The sequence below is a fragment of the Hesperophylax consimilis genome, chromosome 3, assembly GCF_061612785.1.
Source record: "Hesperophylax consimilis isolate HC1 chromosome 3, BYU_Hcon_1.0, whole genome shotgun sequence".
In the NCBI taxonomy this organism is placed as follows: domain Eukaryota; kingdom Metazoa; phylum Arthropoda; class Insecta; order Trichoptera; family Limnephilidae; genus Hesperophylax; species Hesperophylax consimilis.
Genome location: NC_142838.1, coordinates 21,993,685 through 22,021,052, shown reverse-complemented (window position 1 = coordinate 22,021,052; position 27,368 = coordinate 21,993,685). Strand labels below are relative to the sequence as shown.

General features: G+C 32.5%; 1 protein-coding gene across 7 annotated transcripts in view; it reads right to left on the bottom strand.

Moving 5' to 3' along the window:
• The window catches only part of LOC149425125 (low-density lipoprotein receptor-like), a 398,591-nt gene that overhangs the window by 49,908 nt on the left and 321,315 nt on the right, over nt 1-27,368 (bottom strand). Inside the window, exons 1-2 of one of the 7 annotated variants that reach the window (XM_089649362.1) lie at nt 11,709-11,850; nt 9,794-10,104 (exon numbers count right to left, since the gene is read on the bottom strand). The exons of 5 other annotated variants lie outside the window; for them this stretch is intronic. In XM_089649362.1, the coding sequence (XP_089505488.1) occupies nt 9,794-9,911 (118 nt within the window). In that variant the 5' untranslated portion in view covers nt 9,912-10,104; nt 11,709-11,850. Of the gene's footprint in view, nt 1-9,793; nt 10,110-11,708; nt 11,851-27,368 lie in introns of those variants that run through there. One more of the 7 variants, XM_089649369.1, reaches the window with a different exon arrangement.

Sequence of the window (27,368 nt, the reverse complement as noted above, 5' to 3'; positions counted from 1 at the left end):
AAATTGTTGTTAAATTGAATGTGTTATTTCCTTTGTAATTTCAATGATAAGCTTATTTAGACTAATATGATATGGCTATGTATTTTTGAGGATTTTCCGCACTACTTCACACTTTAGTGCGTTCTCTTATCGGATGATGACTACTATCAGAACAATATTCATTTAAAAAACACGTTTGGGTAAGGATGTATCACTAATAGCTCAATCATAACCCTTTGCACTTTCCCATAAACAACGTATGTATCAATAATACTGATGAGAAATAAAAATAGAGCTTATTACAGCAGAACCATAATCGTGCGCTCGTCAAGATGTGACAAAGATATTGTAGTTAATATAATTTTATGTTCATTAAAATCTCACGGTTTTCATTCTTAAAAAAATATTTTTGCCAACGAAACATAAAAAAATAGAAAGCACGACGCAGACGACCCAAAGAAAACACTATGTACCTTCACTGAACCTAATGCATTTCGAGCCAATAGGGGTGTGCTGCCAAGGGTGCCAACGGATACTTATCACCAGCGGAGTGTAATTTTTTCGGATCCAGACAGATGTCACTTGGTGAGAGTTTTCACCGTCTGGGTGTTACGAGTGAATGCAGTTTACCGCTCGTAGGATAAAAATTCGTCTTGGTGGTGCTAGGAGAGCGATAGTTGCTAATATCGCGAGGTCAGTGTTATTTATTATACTCGTACAGCAGTGTACAAGCGATAAATTCCGTGCTACAAGTTCGAATCGATTAACAGCGGATAAATTACAGTCTCCATGGAACCAGTGCATGAGAGACAGGGGGAGTTGCATCGAGGGTAATAAAACATTGGCAAAATTTATCTGTTTATGGGATAGTGTTAACATGAGTTTCCACAAACAAACATACATAGTTATCTATAAATATATCTATTTCTTAACTGTTAATTCAGGGTAGAATTATTTAACGTACTAGGTTCGGATGTGGAATATTCCTTAGCGTTCCCGCGTAATGAGCTTTTAGTTTTCAAAATTAGAACCAGTAAATACAAATCATATGAGACGAGCGATAAAGTGGGTACCAAAAATGTTTTATTTTTATAATAATTCTATATTTGTAATGCGTATTTTATTTGTTTAAATACATCGTTATTTATCACAAGTTTACTAAAGGTGTTCATTCAAACGGTAAATTTGTGACACCTCGCTAATTTGTCAACAAAAAATATAAATATTTGTTTTTGAAGGGCAATAATGATCCTGAGGCAAATATTTTATAAACACTTTCAACTTATCAAATCCTGCTATCTAAATTACTTATTATAATATCCCATGATTGTTCATCTATGATAGTACATGATAAATTTCAAAAGATTTAAACTGGTGCAGATACTTTAGTTAGTATAGGTACTTTATTACAGGTGTAAATTACCGATATTATTTAATAATTAATACTTTCACTATAGAAAATTTATTTAACCGCGTACATTATTATAGTCCTTACAAAAGTTAAAGACATTCATTAAGAGTATTATTAAATATTTACTGATGTACTTTGGTGATTACAATATAAAGATATACATGTCATACGGCATATATTCTTGTCTAGTAATGTGTAATTTCTATCACCTAAGAAATTCTAAAAAAAAGTAGTATAGAAATCATATGTCTTATACTGATTTATAAATGTGGAAATTCTAACTATACAATTGTAAATGTTCTCCAAAATGCCTGAATGAATGAATGCAATTACTATGTTATCCAAATTGACTCTGGTAATAAATTACATCTTTGCGATTCTTTCAAGGATAAAGAAACCATCCTGTCACTTCGAATGCAATCAAAAATGTTCTCAACATTGGTTTTGACAACATCGCCATTCCATTGTAAGAATATTATGTACTAAATACACAATTTGGCTGTCCTGAAACGGGAATCCTTCCCAGTTGGACAGACAAAGGTTAATTTTGTTTGTATTGTTTGTAATTTATATACATATATAAAACAAAATAAATAAAATAATTATTAATTTTATCATTGATGAAAATATTTGATGTGAATATTTGACAATCTATTTGAAGAAGCAACACCAAACATTATTAATAAATAAATAGACGGTGTAATTTTTTCACTTAAAATTCATCCTACTTATTGAAAAACACGCTATTAAAAATCTTCACAATCCATATGATGAGAATTATTAACATTTGTTTAGTCTCTGTAAAATAATTAGTTCCGACTTATTTACTTCTGTGACCACCTATGCACTTTTAGAGATAAATAATTAAATTCATAACAAAAATAATGATCGCCTACGTAGCTACTTATCTAAAGAGTCATTAAAAAATATTATAAAGATTAATGAAACTAAAATGTATGCAGTTTTTGCTTTAGTCATTATGACGTGAACCCGGCATTGCTCGACTAATAATATGCCTGTATATACATGGTGTCCGGAAACTCGTAGTACAAGCGGGAAACTGGTGAATCTACATCACATTTGGAGTCGATTTTGTAGTATAATTTTTTTTGATTTGAGCTTTCGTTTTCGAGTAAATCGAGTCAGAAGTTGATTTTTTTTTGATCAAATTCTTATAAATTATTACTGAAGATCAAAGTACCCAACTAATTAAAACTATTTAAAATTTTAAAAGTAAAACAAATAATGACGAAAAAATTTGAACCCTGAAATAGCCGAAAAATATATTTTTTTGGTTTTTTTTTTGTTATAAAAATGCTCAAATCAAAAAACTTTATGTTTATTTGGGTTTCCCGTGTGGTATACATTCTCCAGTTTCCGGCTTGTACTACGAGTTTCCGGACACCATGTATATAAACCTTTCGGAAGAGACTCTCTAAATGATAGTGAAAACTCTATCAAAATTCGTTGCGTAGTTTGGAAGAATAAGTGTACAAACAGAAAATCGCGGATAACCACTTTATTTTAGAATAATAGAGAAGATATAGAAAAATATTTTTGGAACAAAATATGAACTTTTCATTTCCGCAATCTCCACTAATCAGAAGAGTTTTAATATGAACTAAAAATAAATCTGGGTCATTATAATTTAAGCACCATATTGGATTCAACGTTTTTTCAAGCATTCGACCTAATTGTGGAAAAATGGGTTAATAGTTCTGATAACTGTTTTGCACTGAAAATAATGTTTTATATTTTCGAATTCCGAAAAAATGGTTTTATGAGCGCAACGCAATCAGTATTAATGGAACGTAATGAAGTTTTGAAGAATTGTGCAAGGGATAAATTGCAATTTTATTCTTTATAATGTTGGAATTAAAGACATTATTACACGTCGCGTAAGAATGATACATTGTTGAATAACCACATACAAGAATGCTCTGTCGGTAAATGATTCAGAAATGTGTGATGACCAAATATACGAGATTTGTACAACGCGTTTTCTTTATTATTTTTCCCTCATCGTTCAGAAATTCATCCCTACATTCACTAGCGGAGTAATTTTGCTAGGAAAATTCGGAATATTACTGACAATGAATCCTTTCAGCTGGATGTAATAAGATTATGAATGGAATTCAGAAGAAACTGGCAACAATGGAAATTGCAAATAAGTTTAATAACACTAATAATGTGAATGTGTTCACTTTGAAAATGCTCATTTTCAAGCTCACGACCACGCTCATTCCAATACATGAGAAATACTCTGTCTGTAAAAAATGTAGTTGACCGATTGGCTTGCCTAGAATGTCTATTGACGGAGATTACTAGTGATGCGGCTTATATATATATACACAAATAAATTAAAATCCACCTTTTCAAGCTCTATCCATTAGATACTTTGAAAATCGAAGAATATGACCCATTTAGTTTGCATACAAGTAAGTGTTAAGTTCTGCATTATGAATGAAATTTTGCATTTTAAAGTTTTTGCTTGAATAATGTGCGCGTGCCGTAGAATTAATTAGAAGTGTGGAATCATATGCTTCGAGTGGATTATTTTATAATACATAACTGTGCAAACCTTCTTTAAGTCATCAAAATCATTTAAGTGCTTGTAAATCTTTATTTCGCGTTCGAAAGCTCCAATGACAACAATGGACTCTCGTAATTTTGTTTCTGAATAACTGAGGCAATTCCGGACTATGCGGAATTGTAGTATGATATTTTTATTATTTTAATGTGATGCCCCACAAGAGTCCCAACTGTTCCAAACCATTGGAGCCAGTGAGACTATGGCATCCACAATTTTGATATTTTGTGAGTCTGAAGGCAGTAGGGAGGGGAAAGAGGCTATTCAAATATGGTAACCAAACAAAGCAAAAACTATTTCAATCAATGTTTCAATTCTGAATGGTTTTCTTACACCAGAGCAACATGAGAGTATCTTCCACTGAAACGTGCCGCAAATATACTACACATTAATGTACTTAATGTTAATTAATTCATTTAAATGAGTATTTCGTAAAATAATTCAAACTTATCAAATAAAATTTACTTGCGTACGCTGGGATTTCAACCCGCGACCTCCAGCTTGCTAGTCCACTAGACCACGGAGGCCATCAAATTTATCTGTGGGATTTGACCTGCAGTCATAATCTGGTGAAATAATCCAACATAACATTATTCTCCCCTTGGGATAATGCGGATAACCGCAGTTTTAGCTTTAGAATTAATATATAATATAATAATTCTAATAAATAAAGATTTTTATTATTAGAATTAACTTATTGAAGTTTAAACATTGTACATAATATGTAAGCATTGAAAATAATATTAACAACTCGCAAAAATAAAAAGATAACGGTCGCAAGAGGAACTTACAACCAATCCCGGGACCAAATTGATTAATTAATTGAGCTTCTGATACATAATTAAATTCTTTTGAATTTGAAGAATTACTAATGTTACATATTTTTTCATTATTTATAGGATCTTATTTTATTTACTATTTTCATATTTTAATTGTAAGTTCCTGCTAATACGGGGTTTTCCAATAAGAGGTGTTATTTTGATATTCAATCGTAAAAGATCAATGGTTTCGTTGCTTGTGTGGCACGTAGCGCCGTCCTGTTGAATGTAAACTTTGTCCAGATCAATACCATACAATTCACCGTAATTGTTTTTCCAGCGTCATTTTCGAAAAAATAAGGTGCAATGACTCCGCCGGACCATAAACCACACCAAACAGTCACACGTTGAGGATAGAAAGGCTTTTCAACAATAATTCTTGGGTTTTCCGAGCCACAGATGCGACAATTTTGCTTGTCGACGAAGCCACCTAGGTGATTTGCATTTGATTCACGCAAGTGAATTTTAATAAAGTCAATGCGTTGTTGAAGCGTGTATCGTTCCATTTTTATTAATGGCGTAGTTTTTACTTGTCAAATGTCAAAAAATGACAGCTTCAAAAGTAACATCTACTGAAATATCGGGCTATTCAAAATAACACCTCTTATTGAAGAACCATGTATTATTTTTCATGATTAAAATATTTTAATTAATTGCCTACGTGCCTATTTACAATGTTCTAATGAAAAAATTGATATGCGTATCTGATAATAAAGCACTTTTTAATACTTTGTCTTGTGTAGTTTGTGAAGTACATATGATTAAAGTTATAAATATATGCTGCTTGCACTAATTAATGTTTCCAAATAATTATTAGGTTCCTACCTGGTTATCGCCTTCGTGAACATAATATTATTAATAGTTGGCACGTTGCCAGAAAACTTAATAGATGAACTTTATACTAAATTTTGCAGCCATATTAATTTCCAGTGATGCCTGAGCATTGTAAATGAAAGTGCATATGCGTGTAGATTGTGCCTTATTAGTTTTGCTGTAAAAGGAATGCTGACCATTTTTTCTTAGAAAGAAAGTTATTCAGGTTATCCAGTTAATGTGTCGATTGAGTGATTGACAGCATTAACAGTAGGTAGATACCTCAACCATCCATCTTGAAGGTTGCGCATATTTTTCTGATTTTCTTCTGATAACGCAGATTGTCTGATTTTATAATTTCTATGTTTTAAACCAAAAACCACATTAGACAAAGGGAAAGTATGGTGTTTTCAAATTGAGAAGATAATTTGCTTAAATTTGGTTTGATTGGCGTACCTTTGTTAAGCAAAAACTCGATTATCTAACAGAAATATTAAATTAAATTTTCCCTTTCTTTCGGGAACCTGCTGTTAAGCTCTTTATTATATTTTAGTATGTATTTGCATAAATTCAACGAAGATGAAAAGTTAATGAGTAATAACGTAATTTCTAAAAAGAATTCTGACTGGTCACCCAGGTGGAAAGAGAAAAGTGGGAAGACCCAGACTGAGGTGGGAAGATGAGGTAAGAGGGGATGCAGCACAGCTTCTCCAGGTGACAAACTGGAAGTCAGCCGCTGAGGACAGGAGGAGTTGGAGGCGACTGTTGCAGGAGGCCAAAGCTCGATATGGGCTGTAGCGCCATCGAAGAAGAAGAAGAAGAAGAAGAATAACGTAATTTCAATAAAATTCTAGAATATTCTTGATGGTACTTAATTATCAAAACAATGTTCTTCGTCTTTTATTTGGGAAGTATAATAAGGTGCCCTCTGAAATCCTGTAGGTAAGGAGCGCAGGGAATACAGGGAGGTCGTTTCTTGAGGATCATAACACGAAGTTTAGATGAGACGAGAGCTTTTGAAGAGCTCCTTTTATACACACTTCCCGGAAAGTCCCTTGGCTTCTCAAATAGTTTCAATTGTCAGGCCAATAAGAGACTTTTAATGTGATAACTTTTCCTAAAGGCACACTTTTCACGTTAAAGAAAACAAACATTTACTTTGCCAAATAGAAAAGTTAGCTGTTTTCATGCCGGAATATCTGATTGATGAAAGAAATACTAAGAAATATTTTACTACCCTGATTAAAGCCGGGAAAATTTTACGTACACATTTTCATATTGTGAACTGTGGGAACTGTCTTTTGAGAATCAAAAGTTAGGCAAAAGATAAAATTAAAGTAACTAGCTTACGCCCAGCTTTGTCCATATTTTCTGCTCAGTTTCCGTGTTTTGTTTCCTTGATCATATACCTATGATGCTTAAAATGAATTTATTTAATCTGACAGTACAAGTACAGGTTTTGTCACATCGTTCTTCATGCAAAGAAAATAGCACACTATATAATAAAAGTAAACACTTAAGCTACTTCACTTTTCTATATCACATTGCGGAAGAAACACAATCTTTCATTCAAATTGTATGAATCATACTAAGTAGTTTTCAAAATATGGAAGCTTGGAATGAAAAAGGATGTAGAGCGATAGATTTTTATAAAACAAAATACTCGTATTTATAGCAGTCGCATCGGTCTGTAAAATAAGATATCGACCAAATATCCAAGAGGGACAAAACTTAATTAAAAGAATGAATTATAGAACAGTTTTTCATGAAAAAAAATTATCATATTTACTTATCTGAAAGTATTTTAGAAATTCTTAGTCTGGGTGAAGAATTCTAAAGGGAAAATGCTTTCATAAATTATAATATGTAGGACAAAGTCATTGGAAAACCGTGGCAGATATATATTTTAAGCCATGAGTAATACAAACTTTCTTATATTATTAAACGGGAAAAATTCATTGGTTTTATTAAACTTAAATGTACGGCTGACTACTGAGTTATTAGGTTCTTTCACACCTGTTCTCCAAATATTTTTTCAAATTTATAACCGAGTAGTAGAAACTAATAAATTTATTTAACGTAGAATAAATAAATCCTAAAATTCTGAAGCTCTCAGATTGCTAAAATGTTTTATTTTCATTTTTGGTAATAATGAAAAACAATGTTTTTGTAACTAAATAAAAATATAAAACATATTAAAAGTTTATTTAAATAAAATAACTTAAACAAAATATCCCAGTTAATTAAAGGAAACTGAACTGAATAGAAACCGTAGTTGGAAGTGATATCTTTCTTTTTGGTTTGGAGAAGAAAATTCTGACTTTTCTAATTATTTACGAGTACAGTGTGCCATGAAGAATAATAAGGAAAATCAGAAAAAACTCTAAAAAGAAAACAAAACTTAAAATTTTAACATTTTACCCGATTAATTAAGATTAAGGTTATAAACGGTAAAAAAGAGTTGAAAGTTCTGACAGCTATATCGACCTGGGCTTTACAGACATGTCATAGTAACGTTAAAACAAAGTTCATCATCAATTAACTTTCAATTTTTTTTATTTTATTAATAAGAAACGATTATTGGTAGGTCCTTAACACTCGTGCGATGGGAGCTGATATATTACTATTTAATTTATGTCACTCTTCTCAATATTAATATGAAACATATGAATACAGCTTACCGCGGTTTAAGACCAATGAACCCACCTATATTTCGCTGCTTCTCCATTTTTTTAGGTTCTGCTTCAATGAAATGGTTGGCAAATTATGGCAAACAATCGCTCTAAACGTTTTTGAAAACTTTCCATAATATCGTTAAAAAAGTTATTTAAATGAAAAAAATAAAATCTGTTTACATTCAACAACATTATTCAAATTATATAAAAAACCGTTTATTTATAAATAAGTTCTGCAGCGTGGTATTATTACGTGTGACAGCTGTTTCGCCTTATGAAAGCATTATCAAACCATTTGAGTTTGAGAGTCTGAGAACAAAATAAAGTTCTACAAATTAAACTCGATAAAAATAAATAAATGCACCTATTTCTATTTAACCCTATCATTCATTACATTACCCTTTTTAAACAAAAGTACGAGTGGAATCAAAAGGCATTAAGACAGCAGTTTATTCGACAGCTTATTCATGGATTTGAGTGTATTGGCAGAAAAAGATAGAAAACTAAGAAGTCATGAACAAAGAACCAAGATGCCGAGTTTTAGAAGAGCAGTGTGAAAAGGCTACGCGTGCAGTATAACGTCTACCGCAAAATGTTCGGCCTTCCCAGATACTGCAGCGCTTCCAACATGCTCACGGAGGGACAAGGGTTTTGCAGCTCTCATCCGTGTGGTAGGTTTGAGGGAGAGAATAAACAACTCCGGGAATATCCTTATCATGGAATCCCGCCAGAGTCCATATTCCAGCATCGTAGCACACTGAAGAAAATTCTACGGACAATTAAAACCTTCTTTTGAACTATTCAATTAATTTATGATTTGCTGGCACATTATTATTTTTTATATATTTATGTTTTTTGTGATGCGTGGGATCGCACTAACCTCCCCAAATTCCGGAAAATCAATAGAAAAAAATAGGTTGCGTAAGCCACTATTTTCCTATTTTTTTAACAATGAGTAAATTCTGACGATTTTTTATTATATAATATATTAAAATAAATAATCAGAAAAAAAAAACATTAGTGAATAAAAAAAAACTTTAAAATAAAATCTTTTTTTTTTTTTTTTTTTTTTTTATATATTCAATAATATTGTTATTGGGTTTATAAAAACAGTTTATTTTTAAACAAGTTCTGCTGTGTAATTATTATTACGCGTGACAGCTGTTTCGCCCTCTGAAGGCATTATCAAACTGTGACAGTTTGATAATGCCTTCAGAGGGCGAAACAGCTGTCACGCGTAATAATAATTACACAGCAGAACTTGTTTAAAAATAAACTGTTTTTATAAACCCAATAACAATATTATTGAATATATAAAAAATAAAAAATAAAATGGAGTTCTACAAATTAAACTTAATAACAATAAATAAAATAAAATCTTTTCGTCATCTAAAGCTAAAAAAATCACAGCGCTTCATTACAATGACTAATTTTTTTTTCAAAATATGAATAAAATTTAACTTATTTTGTAGGAGAAATGTATTTATAAATGTGTATCAGAACTTACCCTCGCCAGCATATGCGTATTTTCCAAAATCTTCATAATCGTCGTAGTATGCTGCGACACTTCCAATGATTCCCAAAAGAAGCACTAAGGCTGGCCACACTGTACCGTGTTGGGCCATATTTTCAATTTTCAGCTAATCGATACACTTTGTTTCAGTTCACAATTTTATCGTCTAAGCCGACAATCATCGGAAGTCCACTAAGTCAATTCTTCGGCAAGTTAATTCACTTTTCACTACGTTATTCAGATACTAAAGTTTTCTTTCAGAACATCATATGCTTTGTGTTTATTTTTCAGTTTTCAACTAGATGCTAGGCTTGTTTAAAAAAAATTAGATAAAATTTGATGAGAAATAAAGACATTTTAAAAGTGTATCTTATCTAATCTTATTATGATATGTTTGTGTCTCACGATTTTACCGTAAATATTATGATATTGTAATAAAATATGGAACATTACATATTTGTTATTGCCACGTTTACTAAGAAAATTAATCATAACACAAAATGTAAGCCACACATTGGTGTCAACATATAAATTATAAGTATCATAAATATGCGTATTGTAAAGGGCATCAGCCGTTAGGCGATACGATAAAGTTATGATCAACTAGGGTCGTAATAGTAAAACATTTAAACTGGTACAACAGAGAATAAATATAATAAATAACAATGATGCTATGAAGCACTGTTTGTCTGTAATACTGCATTGATACACTAAAGAAATAACAAAGTGCTTTCTTGTAGAAGTTTGAAATTTGAAAAAACGATCAGAATTAAGAAAATTTAAAGATTATAAAATAGGGTGGCTGCTAAAAGATGAATATTCGTACTTTCCACGTGCAGCCTAATAAAGTTAGTGCACACGGAGCATATATCCACTAAGCCGGGCCGTAACTTCACGTTAGACAGCTTTTTATGATAGTAGCTGCAAGATTGTGAAGCTTTAGCGTATGTAAAGTGGTGTTTACCTGCCCGTCTTGTGCATGGGCTAGTTTACAAGCCAGGCTGTAACACGGGTCGAGCTTTTCGCCATTCCGGGCTTTAGATCGGGTATTCCTGCCTAATATATAGCCACCCTCCCCTCTCGAGGATTTAACGGAGTTCTTCGGCCGATCATCATTCAATTTAATAGCTTAAAAGTGGGTTACGCCATATCCCGAATCACACAATTTCCCGGAGTCGGTGACAAATCACGTGACCGGAAGCAATGCGGTATTCATCGATCTAATATTTAAATGAATGTTTTCCACACAAATAAAATAAACTGACAACAAAAATAACATTTTGTTAAGTGTATTGGTTGAGCGTAGGTACTATACCACCGGAGGAAAAAATGACCGGGTTTAATTTTTCCAATTAGCGAGACACATTGTCCGAGCGTATTTGAACGGCGCGCCGGGCAAGATAAATTTTAATGCACAGAATGCAATCGTTGCACTGATCCCTACACCGCCGCTATTGCATCATTCAGTTGCTCCCTCCCACAACCACCGCCTAGCTGCTACGCTGTTTCGTATGCAGTGTACCTAACGCAGGTACACATTGTTACACCGCCGAGGGTACAAAATCGTGGTTAAGTCTCAAATAAAAACTCACTCGCAGATAGTATCACATTTAATTTTAACCAAAATGCACGGCTGATTAAAATTTACGAATCATTAATTTGGGAAGAGCTTTGTGTATTTTGTTCTCGAAATATACACGAAATACAAAAAGTACCGAAAAGAAAATATTCTCTGTTTGATTTTCATTGATATATTCATGACTCCCGATGCGGGGGTTGAGCGTCACCCTATGATTTATTAATAATTCAAAACATCCCCCGTAAAAGGGCGCAAATATTCCGAATCAATTTTTCCGTTCCTTGGAAGCACTATCACACTGTCGCGAGAAGCAAGAAAGCGAGAATGTACCTCAAAGCACTGTTGGCTGAGCTGTGTCTGGATTTACTTTTCCAAATTTTCGAAGTATGATGAGCTCCTGTAAAGATGCTCATAACGCGAGAGTTGAACTTCGTGTGAGAGCTGATTTGCAGGGCATTCGCTTAAAACCCGCTCAGACCGGAGCGAGCAAGCCAGACTTGAAGTATTGAAGTGTCTAGCTATAATAAATCTGCTCGGTTACTGTCAAGCTAACAGAACAGACACCGAATGTGTGTCAAAGAATTAGTAGCGTTATTTATCAGCCAGCATGAGATACTCTCAAGTCTTTAACCTTTTCTAAGGCGTGCCTTTGAATTAATTTCTATCAAAGTCTATCCGGGTTAAAAGACATCACGTCTATAGCTATATTCTAATGCAATGAGATGATTGCTCTTGTTAAATTAAGTGCAGCCGATTTGCTTTTATAGAATACTACCCTTTCATTAGAGAATACCAAATCGGGGTGATGAACAAACAAAGACCTTCTAATGAATCGATTAATATTGCATCGGTGCCAGTATTGGTTTCCAGCATTGATTGCTTATTTAGATTTACTAGTTTACGGCGAAAATTGAATTAATTAGCAATTCTATAGAAAATTTAATTGATTATTAACCTAAATCAATAATTATGTTTAGGACTGCATTTTACACAATCAATAAATGATTAATTTACATAAAATATATTTAAATATTGAAGACAATATTAGTGATTTCTTAACGAAAATCTGAAACAGAAAAATCAGAAAAGGAAACGGTCACATCTGGGACTCGAACCCAGGACCCTTGTCTTTCCGGGACAGTGCTCTACCGACTGAGCTAATGGGACCCTATTCCCCTCGGTCACTTTTAACTGTATCATACTTCGAATAAGAACTACTAACATCGTCTTCATTTTTTCACCGCACATTTTTACTGGCAACTATCTTTATGTATGATCGCAAGATTCAACCCGAACTAAATGCAATCCAGACAGCGTCTTTTTTAGATAAACCTATCTTATTTTTTATTTTTAATGTGCGACATCTGTTGACTTTTCTGCAAGTCTAGAATGAATATTTATAAAATATATTTATTAATAAAATATATTTAGTACTTTAAGGATACAGACATAATAGAATAAACAGAATAGTTCGATAAACTCGAGAACTTGAATAAGTTTATTGATTATTCTCAAGTTTCGTATTACTTTCATCCATAGTGTATAATCTATGTATCTTTAAATGTTTAATTAATCTTTAGTCTGTCGCGAAATCCACAAAATTTGTTAAATTTGTTAGTAGCTCAGCGAACCTGTCTCAATTTTATGGTATTTTGAACCTTAAAAAATTCTCCTAGCATACTAAAATGTATTTTATTCGCTTGGCAAGGAAATAATGCATCTTACTATTATTCTAGCTTGTCGTTTTGTCACTTGCAAATATTATTATTTTATCTGTGTAAAAACGTATATCAAAAGATTATTACGAAAATAGTGTCAACCGGCATGCGGCTGGCGATTACCATTTTATCCCTGACATTCCAATGGTTAAGAAAGTAAAAAGCATATTGAAATTAAGCTATGGTGAAATTTTTATTAATTATATCGGAAAACCGCTAAAAGACTTATCAGTTCTGCAACAAAAACGATCTGTTTTTTTCAATATTATATAAAAATTATCTTAGTGCTAACTTGAAAGAAATATTACTCACTATCAACATGTTATAAAATGACTACATAACGCGTGTAAATAATATATATATATATATATATATATATATATATATATATATATATATATATATATGAATTATATATGTAGTTTTAAAATATAATATTTTACGGGGGCTACTCCAACGTTCGAAACTATTAACAATATTAAATGATCTTACAGCCAAGAAATAAGTTAATAGGAATAAATATCAAGGAATGAAAAGTTCAATCGTGAAATTCATGGCCACCCCACAAGAAATCACGAATATTTTAGAATTACAAAAGCAATTCGTCAGAAACCCAAATTAAGATTAATTATTTTAAAGTGCTCTCTCTATTTCTTTGATCTTTCAAATAATGTAAAATCTGAAAGCGCTTCTGTTTCACGTGCTTTATGCTTAGATGAAATTTATTTACTATTAACCGGACTATTATATTGAAAATAATTAGTTTGAAAATTGTCAACTTATGCGTAATATCGAAAGAAAATTATACTTGAATTATTATATTTGAATTAAAAATCACTGAATAATGTTAAAAATAGAAATTATTATAAAATAGAATTAAAGGGATCCGTAAAGTAATGTAAACGTAAATGTGAAAGTTCTATAACGCCTTAAAAAGGTGAAACAGCTTTAATAATAATAATTACACAGCACAAAAATAATAAACACAATTAAAAAAAATTAATAATAATATTATTGAAGAAATAAAATAAAAAAAAACTTTAAATTAAAATACAGTTATACAAATTGGTCTTGGTAACAATAAAGGTTGATAATAATAATAATTATGAAAAACAATCATTTAGAAGGTTAATATTTAAAATATAAGTTCTACTACCTACATATATTGTTACGTATACCTCTTTTGCACAGGAAAAGCGAATGATTATATTTATTGTAAGCAATTATTTATTTATTTAAATATAAATAAGATTCAACTGAAGTTAGTTGCAACACTACGGACTAGTATTTCCAAAACAAAAAGTGGTCACTTACGAAAATAATCACCAATATGCTTTATGCGGTCAAACATATTTAACCAATTCGACAAGAATAAGCAATTATAACATTATGATAAAACTGAATATATATATATTTCTTATAATAAGAGAATATATTTCTGCACAGATAAATAATTGAATTGATAAATACTTGAATGTTAATTACGCAGTATGTCCACTGTGTGATGTGTGGTCAGTCAGATTAGGCTTATTCGAGAAGTATGGAATTTAAATAGCGTATGGGTATAAATGATTGCATTTGTAAGATAAGGCCAATAAAATGGTTTAAAAACTAAAATGGTTATTTACATTAGGTTTAAAAACCTGTTAAAACTAATTTAGGTAGGTGCGTACTATAAAAAAGAGAAAAGTGTTAATTTACAAGAGTGTTCACTTCATACTTCAAAACGTAAAAACACATTACTCACATTAAGGGCTTTCAAACGATAAAATCACAAATGTTGTTTTTAAACCATGTATATAATGGTGACCGGATAACTCCCCAAAATGACAATTTAACACACCTAAAAAAATCCTATAAAGTTATGAAAAGTGGTGAAACAAAAACTAGGTTAAATAGTTACATATGTAACCTACAAAAAGTGCTATTAAGTTATGAAAAGTGATGAAACAAAAACTAGGTGAAATAGTTACATATATAACCTATTAACCTAGTTTTTGTTTCACCACTTTTCATAACTTTATAGCACTTTTCATAGGTGTGTTGAGTTGTCATTTTAAGGAGTTATCATGGAACCGTACATAATGTGGGAGAATATACGAAATGCGACGTGGGCGTGTTTCGTGATCCAAAAGTCTGACTATTCTTTGCTTAAATTTTGAATAGAGAACTGTGTTTCATCATCACTATGAAATTTTCATTTCGATCAAATGGGATGGCGATATACCAGAGCACGTGTTAAATGTGCTAGAACGGTATTTCAAATTTACGTAAAAGGCATTGCTACTGAGTATTATAAATTCAGTGAATTAAAGCTTAAACAAATAAGTAATTAAAAAAAATACAAAATATTAATATTTTCTGGAAAAGGTTATATAATAATAATAGGTATCAAACGCTTCTGGGGTGTTTGAATTAGCGGTGTAGGTTCAGGCGAAATAAGTTCTTAGAAATAAGAACCCGAGTCCTTTGCGGAAAGGGGATTCCACTCCTACTCCTTTTTCAAATCATCTACTCCCAGAGAACTCGTGTTGTCCCCCGCATTCGCCACACTCGAGCGAGTTTACACTTTGCACTGGTGCGAATCCTGGTCCGGGTCCGGGACAAAGTTCGGGATGAAACCGTGTGTCATACAGTTCGTACCCAAAACTCGGAACCCGGACCCACTCCTAGAATTCAAGGCCTTCAGCAAAACGCAGAACGTATTTATCTCTAGTTTGAATCACTAAACAAAAAGAAAAAGACGTATGCTTGAGTCGGGATAATAATAGAAGAGTAGTAAGAGACGATGAATGAAAGAGAATGAAACAAGGAATGAGGATAGAGTTTTTTTCCCCCCATTCCTTCATCCACTACATCTTTAAGTCTATATTTGTAATTTAGTTATAAGTAAACTCTGATGAGGTGAGCAGCTAACAAAACATTTCGGTTGTATTTAATCTATAAAACGTTGTTAAGTCGATGTGTTTATGATTATTAAATTGAATAAATAAAAGTGTCGATTAAGTATGAAAACTGTCCACTGTGCGATGAGCAGTTCACAACGTGCGCCGTGCCAATGGAGCCAAGAGGCGGGGGATTGATTGCAAATGGCTGCTGGTCGAGCAGGCCAGCCCTAATTGTCCAAAGTCCACAATCCACAGCCTGCGGACAGTACAGGTACAGTGTACTAACAGGGTACAACCTGCCAGCATGCCGAGCTGCAGTAGCCAGCCCGCCCGGCCTAGCTTAACCGGTCCGCTAGCTCACCGCCCGATACGGGAGCCTGACGAGCGACTAACAGATAGCTGTCGGTCGGTGTTGGGTGAGATCGGAGGACAGAATAGTCAAGATGAACGGATGTTTCGTCACCTTTCATTATTTATCATTGTGGGGCGAGAAAAGTGATTGACTTAATGTAACGGAGCACCTTAAACCAATCTCAAAATAGCTAAAATAGTTCTAATGAAAGGCATATTGCATATCCAATTGAGGTATGTTATGAGGCTGAAGGGGAAGGAAAGGGGACAGTAATTGAGATATTTGGAAAGTACCTGGCTGTACAGATGTGATCACTAAACACGGCTAAATTCATTTCAAGCAACGTATCTACCACTCTGTATCACCACTTTGACGTACACATATAATATACAGACATATTATGTTCTATATATTTTTATGTTTTTTTTTCAAACTCCGTTTAAAAAGTAGGTATCTATAACAATTTTATTAAATTATGCAATTGGATATTATGTGGGATATAGGATTTAGGGAACAAAATCAGCTGGCATCTCTCAAAAACAATTTACAATTAATCATAATTTGAATCACGTTCCCCTGATTATGTTTGGTGAAAATAAAATTGCCAGTTGACTCACAAATAGAATGCCATCAAAATTGTTTTTTTATTTTATTTTATTTTACGTCTGAATACATAACACATTACTAAAATAAGATATTGAACTAATGTGTAAAGATTCCTAAGCATTTATCTCAAAACGTAAAACTTCAAGAGAACAAAATTTGATTGACATTAAAGCAATTTGTAGCAAAATAAAACGGCGACATATAAAGCTTTCTTGTCAGATATTGCTTTATGAATTGTTCCCCATTTGAATCTAGAATCATATGCTCCAAAAATTTCAAAACTTTATAAAGACGCTTATTTCTTTGCAACGCGATTTATAATACAAAAAAGTTTCAGTGGAAAAACTTGTCGCAGTATTGCGGCAACAATTTCTGACTTGATGTGAATATTTTAGCCAACTTAAGATTGGCGATATAAATTTGAGTACCTGAAGGAAATCGTAATAAGCACCCAATGTTACTCATACCCAAAATATGTTTTTTAAATAGGTACACAGACTATTTTTATACCGAAAATAAAATTAATGAAATAAGAAATTCTTATTAAGGACGTTAAGCGCAGTGTAGCTTTCTATCTCAATTCTACTAATACTTCGCATATCTCTCTTTATTATTTAAATTATAAAATTTAGGTATCTACTACAATAGCTTATAAATTTAATCAATATTTTGAGTGAAGTATTCGAAACTGTAATTATTACTGATACGGGGAAAACTGTTAGCAAAAGAAATAATTGTAGTACGTAATAAGTAGATTTCACAGAAACATTTTATCATTCTCCTTGAAGTTTTTGAGTGTCTTCTGTTATTAAGTTTCATCACTTCTATATAATATAATATGAGTGAAATCTTTAATTATGAGCGAATCGCTCATTCAGAGACGACTTAAACATTTTCATATCAGACGTCTAGTATTTCATGTATTCTGATAAATACATTTAAATTTCTTAGTTCTTACATTTTTAACACGTGGAAGCATTCATGTGTTTCAGCTCATTTATGGGATGATTTTATGTGGACGAGCGAGGTTTATTATTTTACTTTGAACCAAGAAAACGACGATGGTTATAATAAATAAATGCAAACATTCGTATTTTCACATAAAGCACCAGTAATATTTAATCAATGACTTGCCAGATCGCAAGTTATTGAAGATTGAGATCGAAGCTCACATACGTAATGATTGATAAGGACAAAAACACGTGTGTATCATCGATTTCATATATTGTCTCCGATTGGTGGAATGTTTATGTTTGTGGTTTGGTGGAAACCACAAACATAAACATAATACCCTAAAACGAAGCTGACTGAATACAGTAATGGCGTCCATCAGGTTTTTCATCATCCTTAACCCGCAGAGACGTGCCGTGTTTCTGATTTTTGTGATGTTACAAAACCTTGTTTGGATTTCACACGACTGGCTGGTGTCATAAGAGCTGATGGGGTTCTTCTCGTGTTAAACATTATTGGGCGACGAGGATTGAATGCGTTCGTTGGAAAACGCATGGAATGAAAGGTCAATTTTGCATCACGTGCCTACTTTTGAAACATGTATCAAAATAAAAATACAATACACAATATTATAACATCATACACAATATTACACAATATTAAAACAATATATAACTACCACAACACGGGCATTAGCCTAGTATGGTAGTTAAAAAAAATGTCCAAACATGTAACTTGTAAACATTTATTAAATAATAAAAAATAAAAAATTAAATAAAATAAAAAAATAAAAAAAAATAAATCATAAACTGGAATTATTTTTGTAAATTCTATTAATATACATTATTTGAGAAAACTTAAATTAGATATGAAAAATTTGCAAAGAGGTGTAAAAATCTGTAGGAAATTGTTACGTCTTTGTAAAGGTAATGAACATTGTAAAGAGATTTTATTTCTTTACTTTGATTATTTTCAACATGTTTGGAATGAACATTTTTATCTAACAATTCACCCAGAGCTGTAAAAAGGTTCTAACATCTTGTTTATCAGAACAGTACATTTAGAAACAAACACATATGTCTTTAAACTATGTGATATACAGATTTTTTTTTGATAACATTTTTTCAAGTCAGACATGTTTCAATCAATAATTGCTTGATGTTCCTCCAATCGACTCTTTCTGTTGTCATATTCCACCCGAATTCACATGTATTGGCTTGTCTGTTATAATATTGCTTAACAAATGTAAAAAATCTAATTGGACTCCATACTGTTGCACAATCTGTGAAATTTCAGCAAAAATATATATATTCCAATGCTTCCGCGTCATGAACTAGGTAGGTTAAAAAAATCTTTCACTAAAATACTGTCGACAAAGTTTAGTTTAGTTACAAAAAGCAATTTGCAGTATTAGAGACAATTTAAAGTTGCTATGGCTATTGCATTAAAAAGTTATTACAAGAACATTACAGGTGTACAGGACGTTATAAAAAAGTTAGTACTCGATAAGTACTGTAAATGCTTACGCTCGATTTTCGATTCGTACAGGGAAAGTAGTTCAATGAACGGATCGAAAAAGAAATCTGGGTAAAAAAACACTTTGTGTAGGTATTAAATTTTTATGTACCAAACATGGTTTTGATTGGAGCATTATAATAACAGGGTAAGTTGATCGCAATTCATAATAAATATTCATGCATTTTTTGTAAGCAAAAATAGGACTAGGCCACGGAACTTTTGAGCTCGAAATTTCTAGCAAATCATCTTGATGATTTATTTTATCAACCATAAAATCTGTTGGTTTGATCAACAGCAAAAATTGTTAAATGGTGAGCTCTGGCATCTTACAATTATCGTAGATTTTTATTCGCGAAACAAAGTAGTGCTATATAAAGTAATTACTTATATTCATGTAAAATACACTTAAGTATAGTATTTTATGAATCCGGGTAAATATACTCACATTAAAATAAATGAATATGATCATTTCTTCCATCGTGGTTTTGCGGAGTGTAGCCATATTGGTACCTAAAGTACATATACAATATCTCAAGTGGTAAATGTACACATGTCGTTCTTATATTCTACCCAATTTGTAACCGTTCTACATACAAAATCAATAATGTCATCCGCCCTCAAAGCTGCCCCATAACCCAATAACTTCTTTGTCAGAAACCTGCACGCTCGCGAGGGCTGGCGTATAATTGACATAGCCAGACACGAACCAACACAAACACCTCTCTGCACCACTACCACCGCATCTGTTGGTATAAGTATCGAGGCACACACCCATCAACATTATCGTCAGGTCAACAACCAATACAGACGAATGTGCCAATTTGACAGACAGGTGCAGGGGCGGACAGATGATATTATGTAAAAACACATTTAAGAATATTTTAGTTTTACCTTTAAAAATGTTGATGTCGAACATGTACATGAGACTCTTGTACAGTATTCATATCAAAGGAATGTATGCAGTTACTTTGAGAGAAGAAAATACAGTATAACAATTTTGATATGAGCTGAGATGATATGATAAGTATTTATATACATAGTTAATACCTCAGTGAAACTGTGGGTAAAATAAGGTTTTTAAGGACGTTTTTTGAAAAAAATTTCTTTTCGAGATTATGAAAAGATGTTCATGTTCATGTGGGAGGTCTTATTATCAGCATTTGCTCGACCCTGCCCTATCGACGCAACGAGGGTGCCTTATAAAGACCTACTAAATGAATCACAGCCTTTTTTAAATGGGATTTTTAGGCTGTGGGACAAAATAATGAACTCTACATGCGTTTCACGAAATATTGAATGGTAATGGTAATTACAAAATAACTACTATTCATTAGCAAACCATGAATCAGATTTAAATAGCAATATCCTCTATCAACTAGGGTTATAGGTACCCTCATTGAGAATTTAAAGCCAGAAGAAAAATACGTTGTTTTGGTAATATAGCTCCAGATTTACATTTAGAAGAAAATATCATAGTTTTCAAGTATCAACAGAGACGAAATTCTCGCGCCGTAGGCAAATATTTATGTTTGAAAAATGTATGTTGAAATCGTTGAAAACAAAGCCATTGTAGGCCGGTTCTAAGCAAAACCTTCTAAATCCTAGATCACAAGGCCGGTACAATCATTAAAAGCAGCCTCCTATGTGATCTAAAAGGTTTTGTTCTAAGGCGGTGGACCTCCAGTCCGCCACTGAGGAACAGCCCGAGACAGGTGAACAACAAACTAAACAACTATACAACCTACCAACTTAACAGCTGAACAACTGATGCAATAGGAGCGCGAATGTGTGTCAGAAACCAGACGAAACGCACTGCTAACTTTCATCATCTGTCCGATCAAATGCAATTTGAGGACTATCGAGAATCAGCTAATCGAGAAAGCGATCGAAATATAACATTGCAAATATTCGTACCTACTTATTAAGGTACACTTGTACTGTTATTATTATTTATAGTGCGGTTTAGAAACCACGTAATTATTAGATAATATGTTAAAGAAATAAATCAAGGTGAGTGGATAAACGTAAATATTGTGTTCCCAATTATGAAATGTTAATTATTTATTTATCAAAAAAATATTTCCAAAACTAGGCGCATGCCCGTATTATGGTGGTGAAACAAAATGATAAAAATAATAACAAAAATGATAATTATTGATATAAATAATTATTATTTCACTTCCCCGTTTTATTATTTGCCCAGTTGTCCAGTTTTGATTGTCCGACGGATATGGATGCTTGTGTGTACCTACATACAAAATTTTAGTTTTGATTAGATTTTTGTACGTTTAAAAATATTAAAAACTTTTCTTTTGAAATAGGCAATTCACCCATTTTCACCATAACAGGCATTAATGAATTAACACAAGTCACGCCTTTCAACAGCAGATGGAGTATATTTTACACCGGACATATGTAGTTAGTTTTTAAAACATTGTAGAGGATTTTCCCTGAAAACTTATTTGAAAACATCCCAATAATAAAATGAAATTGTAGATTATAGCTGAAGTCAACGTGCTTGTTCGTAAAAAGCAACATTGTGGCTTCGTAATCAATATACATTATACAAATAAGTGTAAAACTCAGAAACGATCAAGGGAGTTATATGGTGTGGTAGCCATCTATGAAGAAGGTTCCCTTTTTTACCTGAAGGGCGTGCTTTTAAAGATATTTGTACTCATAAGGGCTGGAAGTTTCGCCTTATAGAAATTTCTAGTACAGTCCAGAACATTCGAGAGTTTCCGAGAGCATTCCACAACATTTTAGAAGATCCCGGAACATTCTGGAACGTTCGGGAACATTGCGGAACATCCCAGATCATAATGAACTATAAAAAGGGATTACAGGTAGTTTACTGATAAACTTTTAGTAAATTCGTAATAATATAATATAAATCTGCGAAAAATTTTGCGATTACTGTAAATACTGCGATTACCTGATAAAATATAATGACGAATGTCAAAAACATTTTTTTAGAAACACGTGTTCCGGCATCGTGACAATACATCGGTATCTTTGAACAGTATAGAACAAAGTTACTATCCGCATCCGCGTCTGTTTGTGCGCTTAGTTCTTCTAAACTACGCAACGGAGTTTGATAGGTTTTTCACTATCATTTAGAGAATTTTTTCCGGAACGCCGGGTATACATCAGCTAATATTAAATAAAACAACGCTTTTTACAGGTTCAAAAAAATTATATTGTTTTAAATAAAGTACTCCTGTTCAAAACGAAAGCACATTATTGAAAAGCTTTACTTAAAAGATTGAAGTAAACAAAGTTGGTTATTTTCATTTAATCAAAAACTAATTGTTTCTGGAAACATTTTAGTTTTACTCCGTATTAACTAAGCCGTTCATATTTAGTAAATAAATAATAATTGCTGAATTCCTACGAAACAAAGATCAGTTTCAAAGGACATCAACACCTCCAAACGTTTGTTTCATCAGCCCAAATTGTAAACAGACAGGTGGCAAGCAGAAAATTTAACTTTTTCGCCGAAAGCAAGATATAATAATAATTAAATCTTTGCAAATACATTATTTACGGTAGGATCTTATTAAAATCTAATCACTCAACACCAATCGACGTAATATTGAAAGTGAGTTCACTTACTCACTTACTCACTCACTCACTGGATATTTATTAAGAAAATATTATTCGTTTGTCAATTTGTACGAACATTCAATTTTTATGAGCTTTTGTATAATAATACCTACTCTGAATATTACAATTTCTTCTAATCAATACATGACTGACTGTACGTTAGAGAATCAATGATTAATTTACGTGGTAATTTATTTTCAAAATAAATAACTTCAGTATATTTTATTGTTGAAATGGTACATTTTACAAAGGAAGAAAATTTTATTAAAAGCGAGAAATTTCACAAAAACCTTTTCGAAATTAAAATTAAATTATGCTAGAAATATGAAAGCATTAAATTATCTACCCTTCTTAGAAAGATTTCAGGTCTTCGGGCCATTTTGAGAATCTAAGAGAATTTTTTATTCAAACGTGTCGAAAAATACGTCGGCCAATTAGGCAATTGCACCTCTCTCCGGCAAAGGGGCACAGGCAGAAGAAGACAATTTGCAAGGTATAACGCTGTTGAGCATTTTCTTTCAAAGCTCCCTAACGATGCGAGGTTGGGAAAAATCCTAGAGAAAGTTCAGTAAATTCCAGGCCAGAAAAAGGGAAAAAACCTTCTCAAATTTCCCCGTGAACTTTGCGGATATAAAAGGTTCCTTCTTAGCATACAAATGAAGCTGAACTCAAACAAAGGATCGGAAGCAACCTCCCTGCCGCGCTGCATTGGGCAATAGGAATATCTCCTATCGCCATCGGTTGGTAAGCCTCGAGCGAACAAAGCTTTGTAACGGATCCTATATTCTTTCCGCTATAGATATCCTGCAACGATTCATCCGTCCGCAGTCGTTACCAGAAAAGTATTGTTCAATCGGGATTTACGTTGGGAGAGCTATAAGAAATATAAAACGAATGACGGAGAACGGAACCCAATCAAATTTTACTCAGGATTACTATGATGGCTAATAGTTATTAACTAAATAAATTGATTTATGACTGTGGTAGTTTACGAGAAAATAGTGTGAAGGCATTACGAGTACATTTTAGTAAATAGTGTGAAGGCATTACGAGTACATTTTAGTAAATAGTGTGAAGGTATTACGAGTATATTTTAGTAAATAGTGTGAAGGTATTACGAGTATATTTTAGTAAATAGTGTGAAGGCATTACGAGTACATTTTAGTATATAGTGTGAAGGCATTACGAGTACATTTTAGAATATTTTCGTTGGCATAAGAAAGCAATGGCATAAACAAATTATATTATGTTACATTTTGAGGCTTACTATTTTCTTCGCATTATAGATGTATTTAAATAAAACCAATAAATTTAATTTTATGATATTTTGGGTTAAAACTTTAACTTGTAAGGTAAAATTGTACAACCGAGGTAGAATGTCGGTTTTAGTAAAATTGACTATGCTCCTTTACACGTGTAGATTTTTGATACCATAACCATCATTCATTCGCGGTTGGTTCCAAGCTCCAACTACTGAAAATTTCGTATATCGCTGAATGTATTTCAGCTTGTTATGGAAGCTCAAGTGCCATTAGCGGTAGTAAATTTGGAATTCGTGGTTAATGCTTTAATATTTGATCGTATATCGGCATTTCCCTTAATATCGCGATACTCTCCAATATAGTGTTCATCCATAGTACCTAGTCGAGTGCTGCTATATTATGTATACCGCTGGTGAAATACAGAACTAGGAAATATCTTCATGTAATCCCTGGGACCAAGAAGGAGGAAGAGAAGGAGGATTGTTGACGTTGTGCATATACTTATATACACTTATTAAACGAAGGTGGTGACGAAATTTAACGCCATATTTCCTTCACTAACGGTGTTAGTTGAAGTAGAACAACCTCCGTTTCTCGTACATTTTGCCTACACTTCACTGTATGTACAGAACACTACAAGCTGCCAGGGAATGGGGGAGGGGGAGGAGGAGGTTAGTTTAGCTTGCTATCTGCTACTAACTATACAAAGTCTCACTTCTTTTACAAGGATCGCCGTAATGCAATAAACCAGACTAATAATAAGGAATTCCTAATGCAGAGGCCATGTTTTTACCACGGGCAAAGCTGAACACCATTTGCCGAGACGTTATCGTAATTACAAGAAGATGAAGAAGTAATCTAGAAGATAATGGGAAAAGGTAAATTTCTAGAAGTGAAAAGAAGGGACAGCTTAAGGAAAGCAGAATAAGCCGTGACGTTAAGTAGGATTATGAAATTGAATTGATCGCAGAAGGATATTTACAGAAGCCAAGCGGTACGATTATAATATTAAATACAATTTGTTGGCACGTGATTACCCAAATTAGTAAGATGTATTATTGTTCATTGATTTAAATTGTAAAATATGCAGGATTTAAAGTGGCACTATTGTTGAAACCTAAGCATAACGATTACGATAAAAAATGTTCTCAAATAAAAATATTACTAGGGCGGACCCCCGAAAAACCTGGAAAAAATTTAATTATTGTAGAATTTGTGAATTTGAAATGTAAATTAATTGTTTTGTCACGGAACTAACATAAAAAGGCCTTCCAAAAAAATGTTTGCATAGTTAGAGATATGTCAGAAATTTACATTTTGAATGAACACCGTTTGAAAGCTGTCAAAAGTTTTATAAAAATGAATACATGTCATTCACATTCATACATCGTCTCACACATACTTTTAAGAGTCAGAATAATCTTATATTATTCTGACTCTTGACATGGCCCGACTCCAGTATCTGATTCACTTGATCATGTCAAGTTTTCCTCGGCGTCCTGTACTTCTTTTACCATTCACATTTGCGTCATATATTCTCCTTACACGCCATTCTTCGCTCTACATACCCGAACCATCTAAGCGTCCCTTTCTTAATTTTACTCATGCTTTGAAGATTGTTAATATTCTTTCAATGTAGCGAAAATTTGAATAGGTTGATTATAATAAATTTAATTAAAAAGCATTAATACGTATTCATAAATAATCTTCTTATAATGAAATACATAAGTTATGAAAAACATGTTGTGCGTGAAAGAGTTGCGGAAATTTTTTCGTCAAGTTTTCTTGGTGTCGTTTGTCATAATAATAAGTTAGTTGATAGCTTTATATGAACGATGTGCACTCTCGAGGAAAGATTAATGAAGGAAAAATTTTAGGGGAGACATATCTCGATGAAATATTACTCAATAATAACTTACGATGCGAATGAAATCTTAATACAAAAGAAAACTGATATATTATTCCATAACTTATGTTTTAGCATAATTTTATTATCTTAAACTGTAATTCTACGCGGTTGAAAGTAACTATGAATCCTTCAAACTTTTAACAACATTTATATTCACAGGCTGTGAACACAGCCAACGTAACATTGAAAAAAATATTCGAGGAAATAAATACGTTTTTATTCAAAGTAAAATATTAACAATAAATCAGAAGTTCTGTTACAGCTTCTCACTAAAAACACATGGACAGTGATCATTAGCGTCATAAAATTTGCACAGTTTTTTCTGTATGTAATTTCTTTGTCATCACATCGATTTAAAGTCTCTAAATTAAACTCTATCGCTAGCTACGGAGTAGTGAGTATAAAAAACGATCTTTTTAAAAATGAATTACGGAAGGAGTACCAAATCTCTAATCTGGGTTGCAGTTTCTAGTGAGGAAGTTCAAAACATAAATGAGTTTATAAATATTTAATGATCATAATTCTCGTAAAGTACCCTTTATTTCTCACATATATATAATTTTAGTGCATTAACTTTGGTACTTATTCCAGAGGATGCATGCAAAAACGGAGCGGAGTAAAACGGATAATGACAGTCTGAGAAGGCCGTATAACTTGATATTCACTAAGCTTGTAAGGATTGCTTTTATTGAACTCGGCTAAAAACTTTCAGTTGATGATCATACGACTAGATCAGCGAAAAGCTCGGTCATAAAAAGAATTTCATATACCTAAGCTTTAAAAATAAAATATAGACTACATAATCTATAAAACGAATATAAGTGTTTTTGCCTCAACCCTTTTGAAGCTTCTGAAGAAAGCATTTGAACAAGTTTAGTATTTTAGCAGAGCTATTAAAAATATATTTAAATATTTGTCTCAATAGGTTGAAATCTATTTTTTCTGCTTATTACTTTTTATTAATACTTTTACGTAAAATGAATTATTTCTTACCTAAAACGAGGAAAATCCATTGCTAATTTATTGCCATTAAAAATGGGATTGTAAATCTTACAGATGAATTAACAGGACTTTTCGAATAACAAACGCAAGGACGCGACTTAAAAGGATTTACAGATAAACTGTCAGTAAATTACTGATACATTATCATGGTGTCGAAACACGTGTTCACGAAAATCCG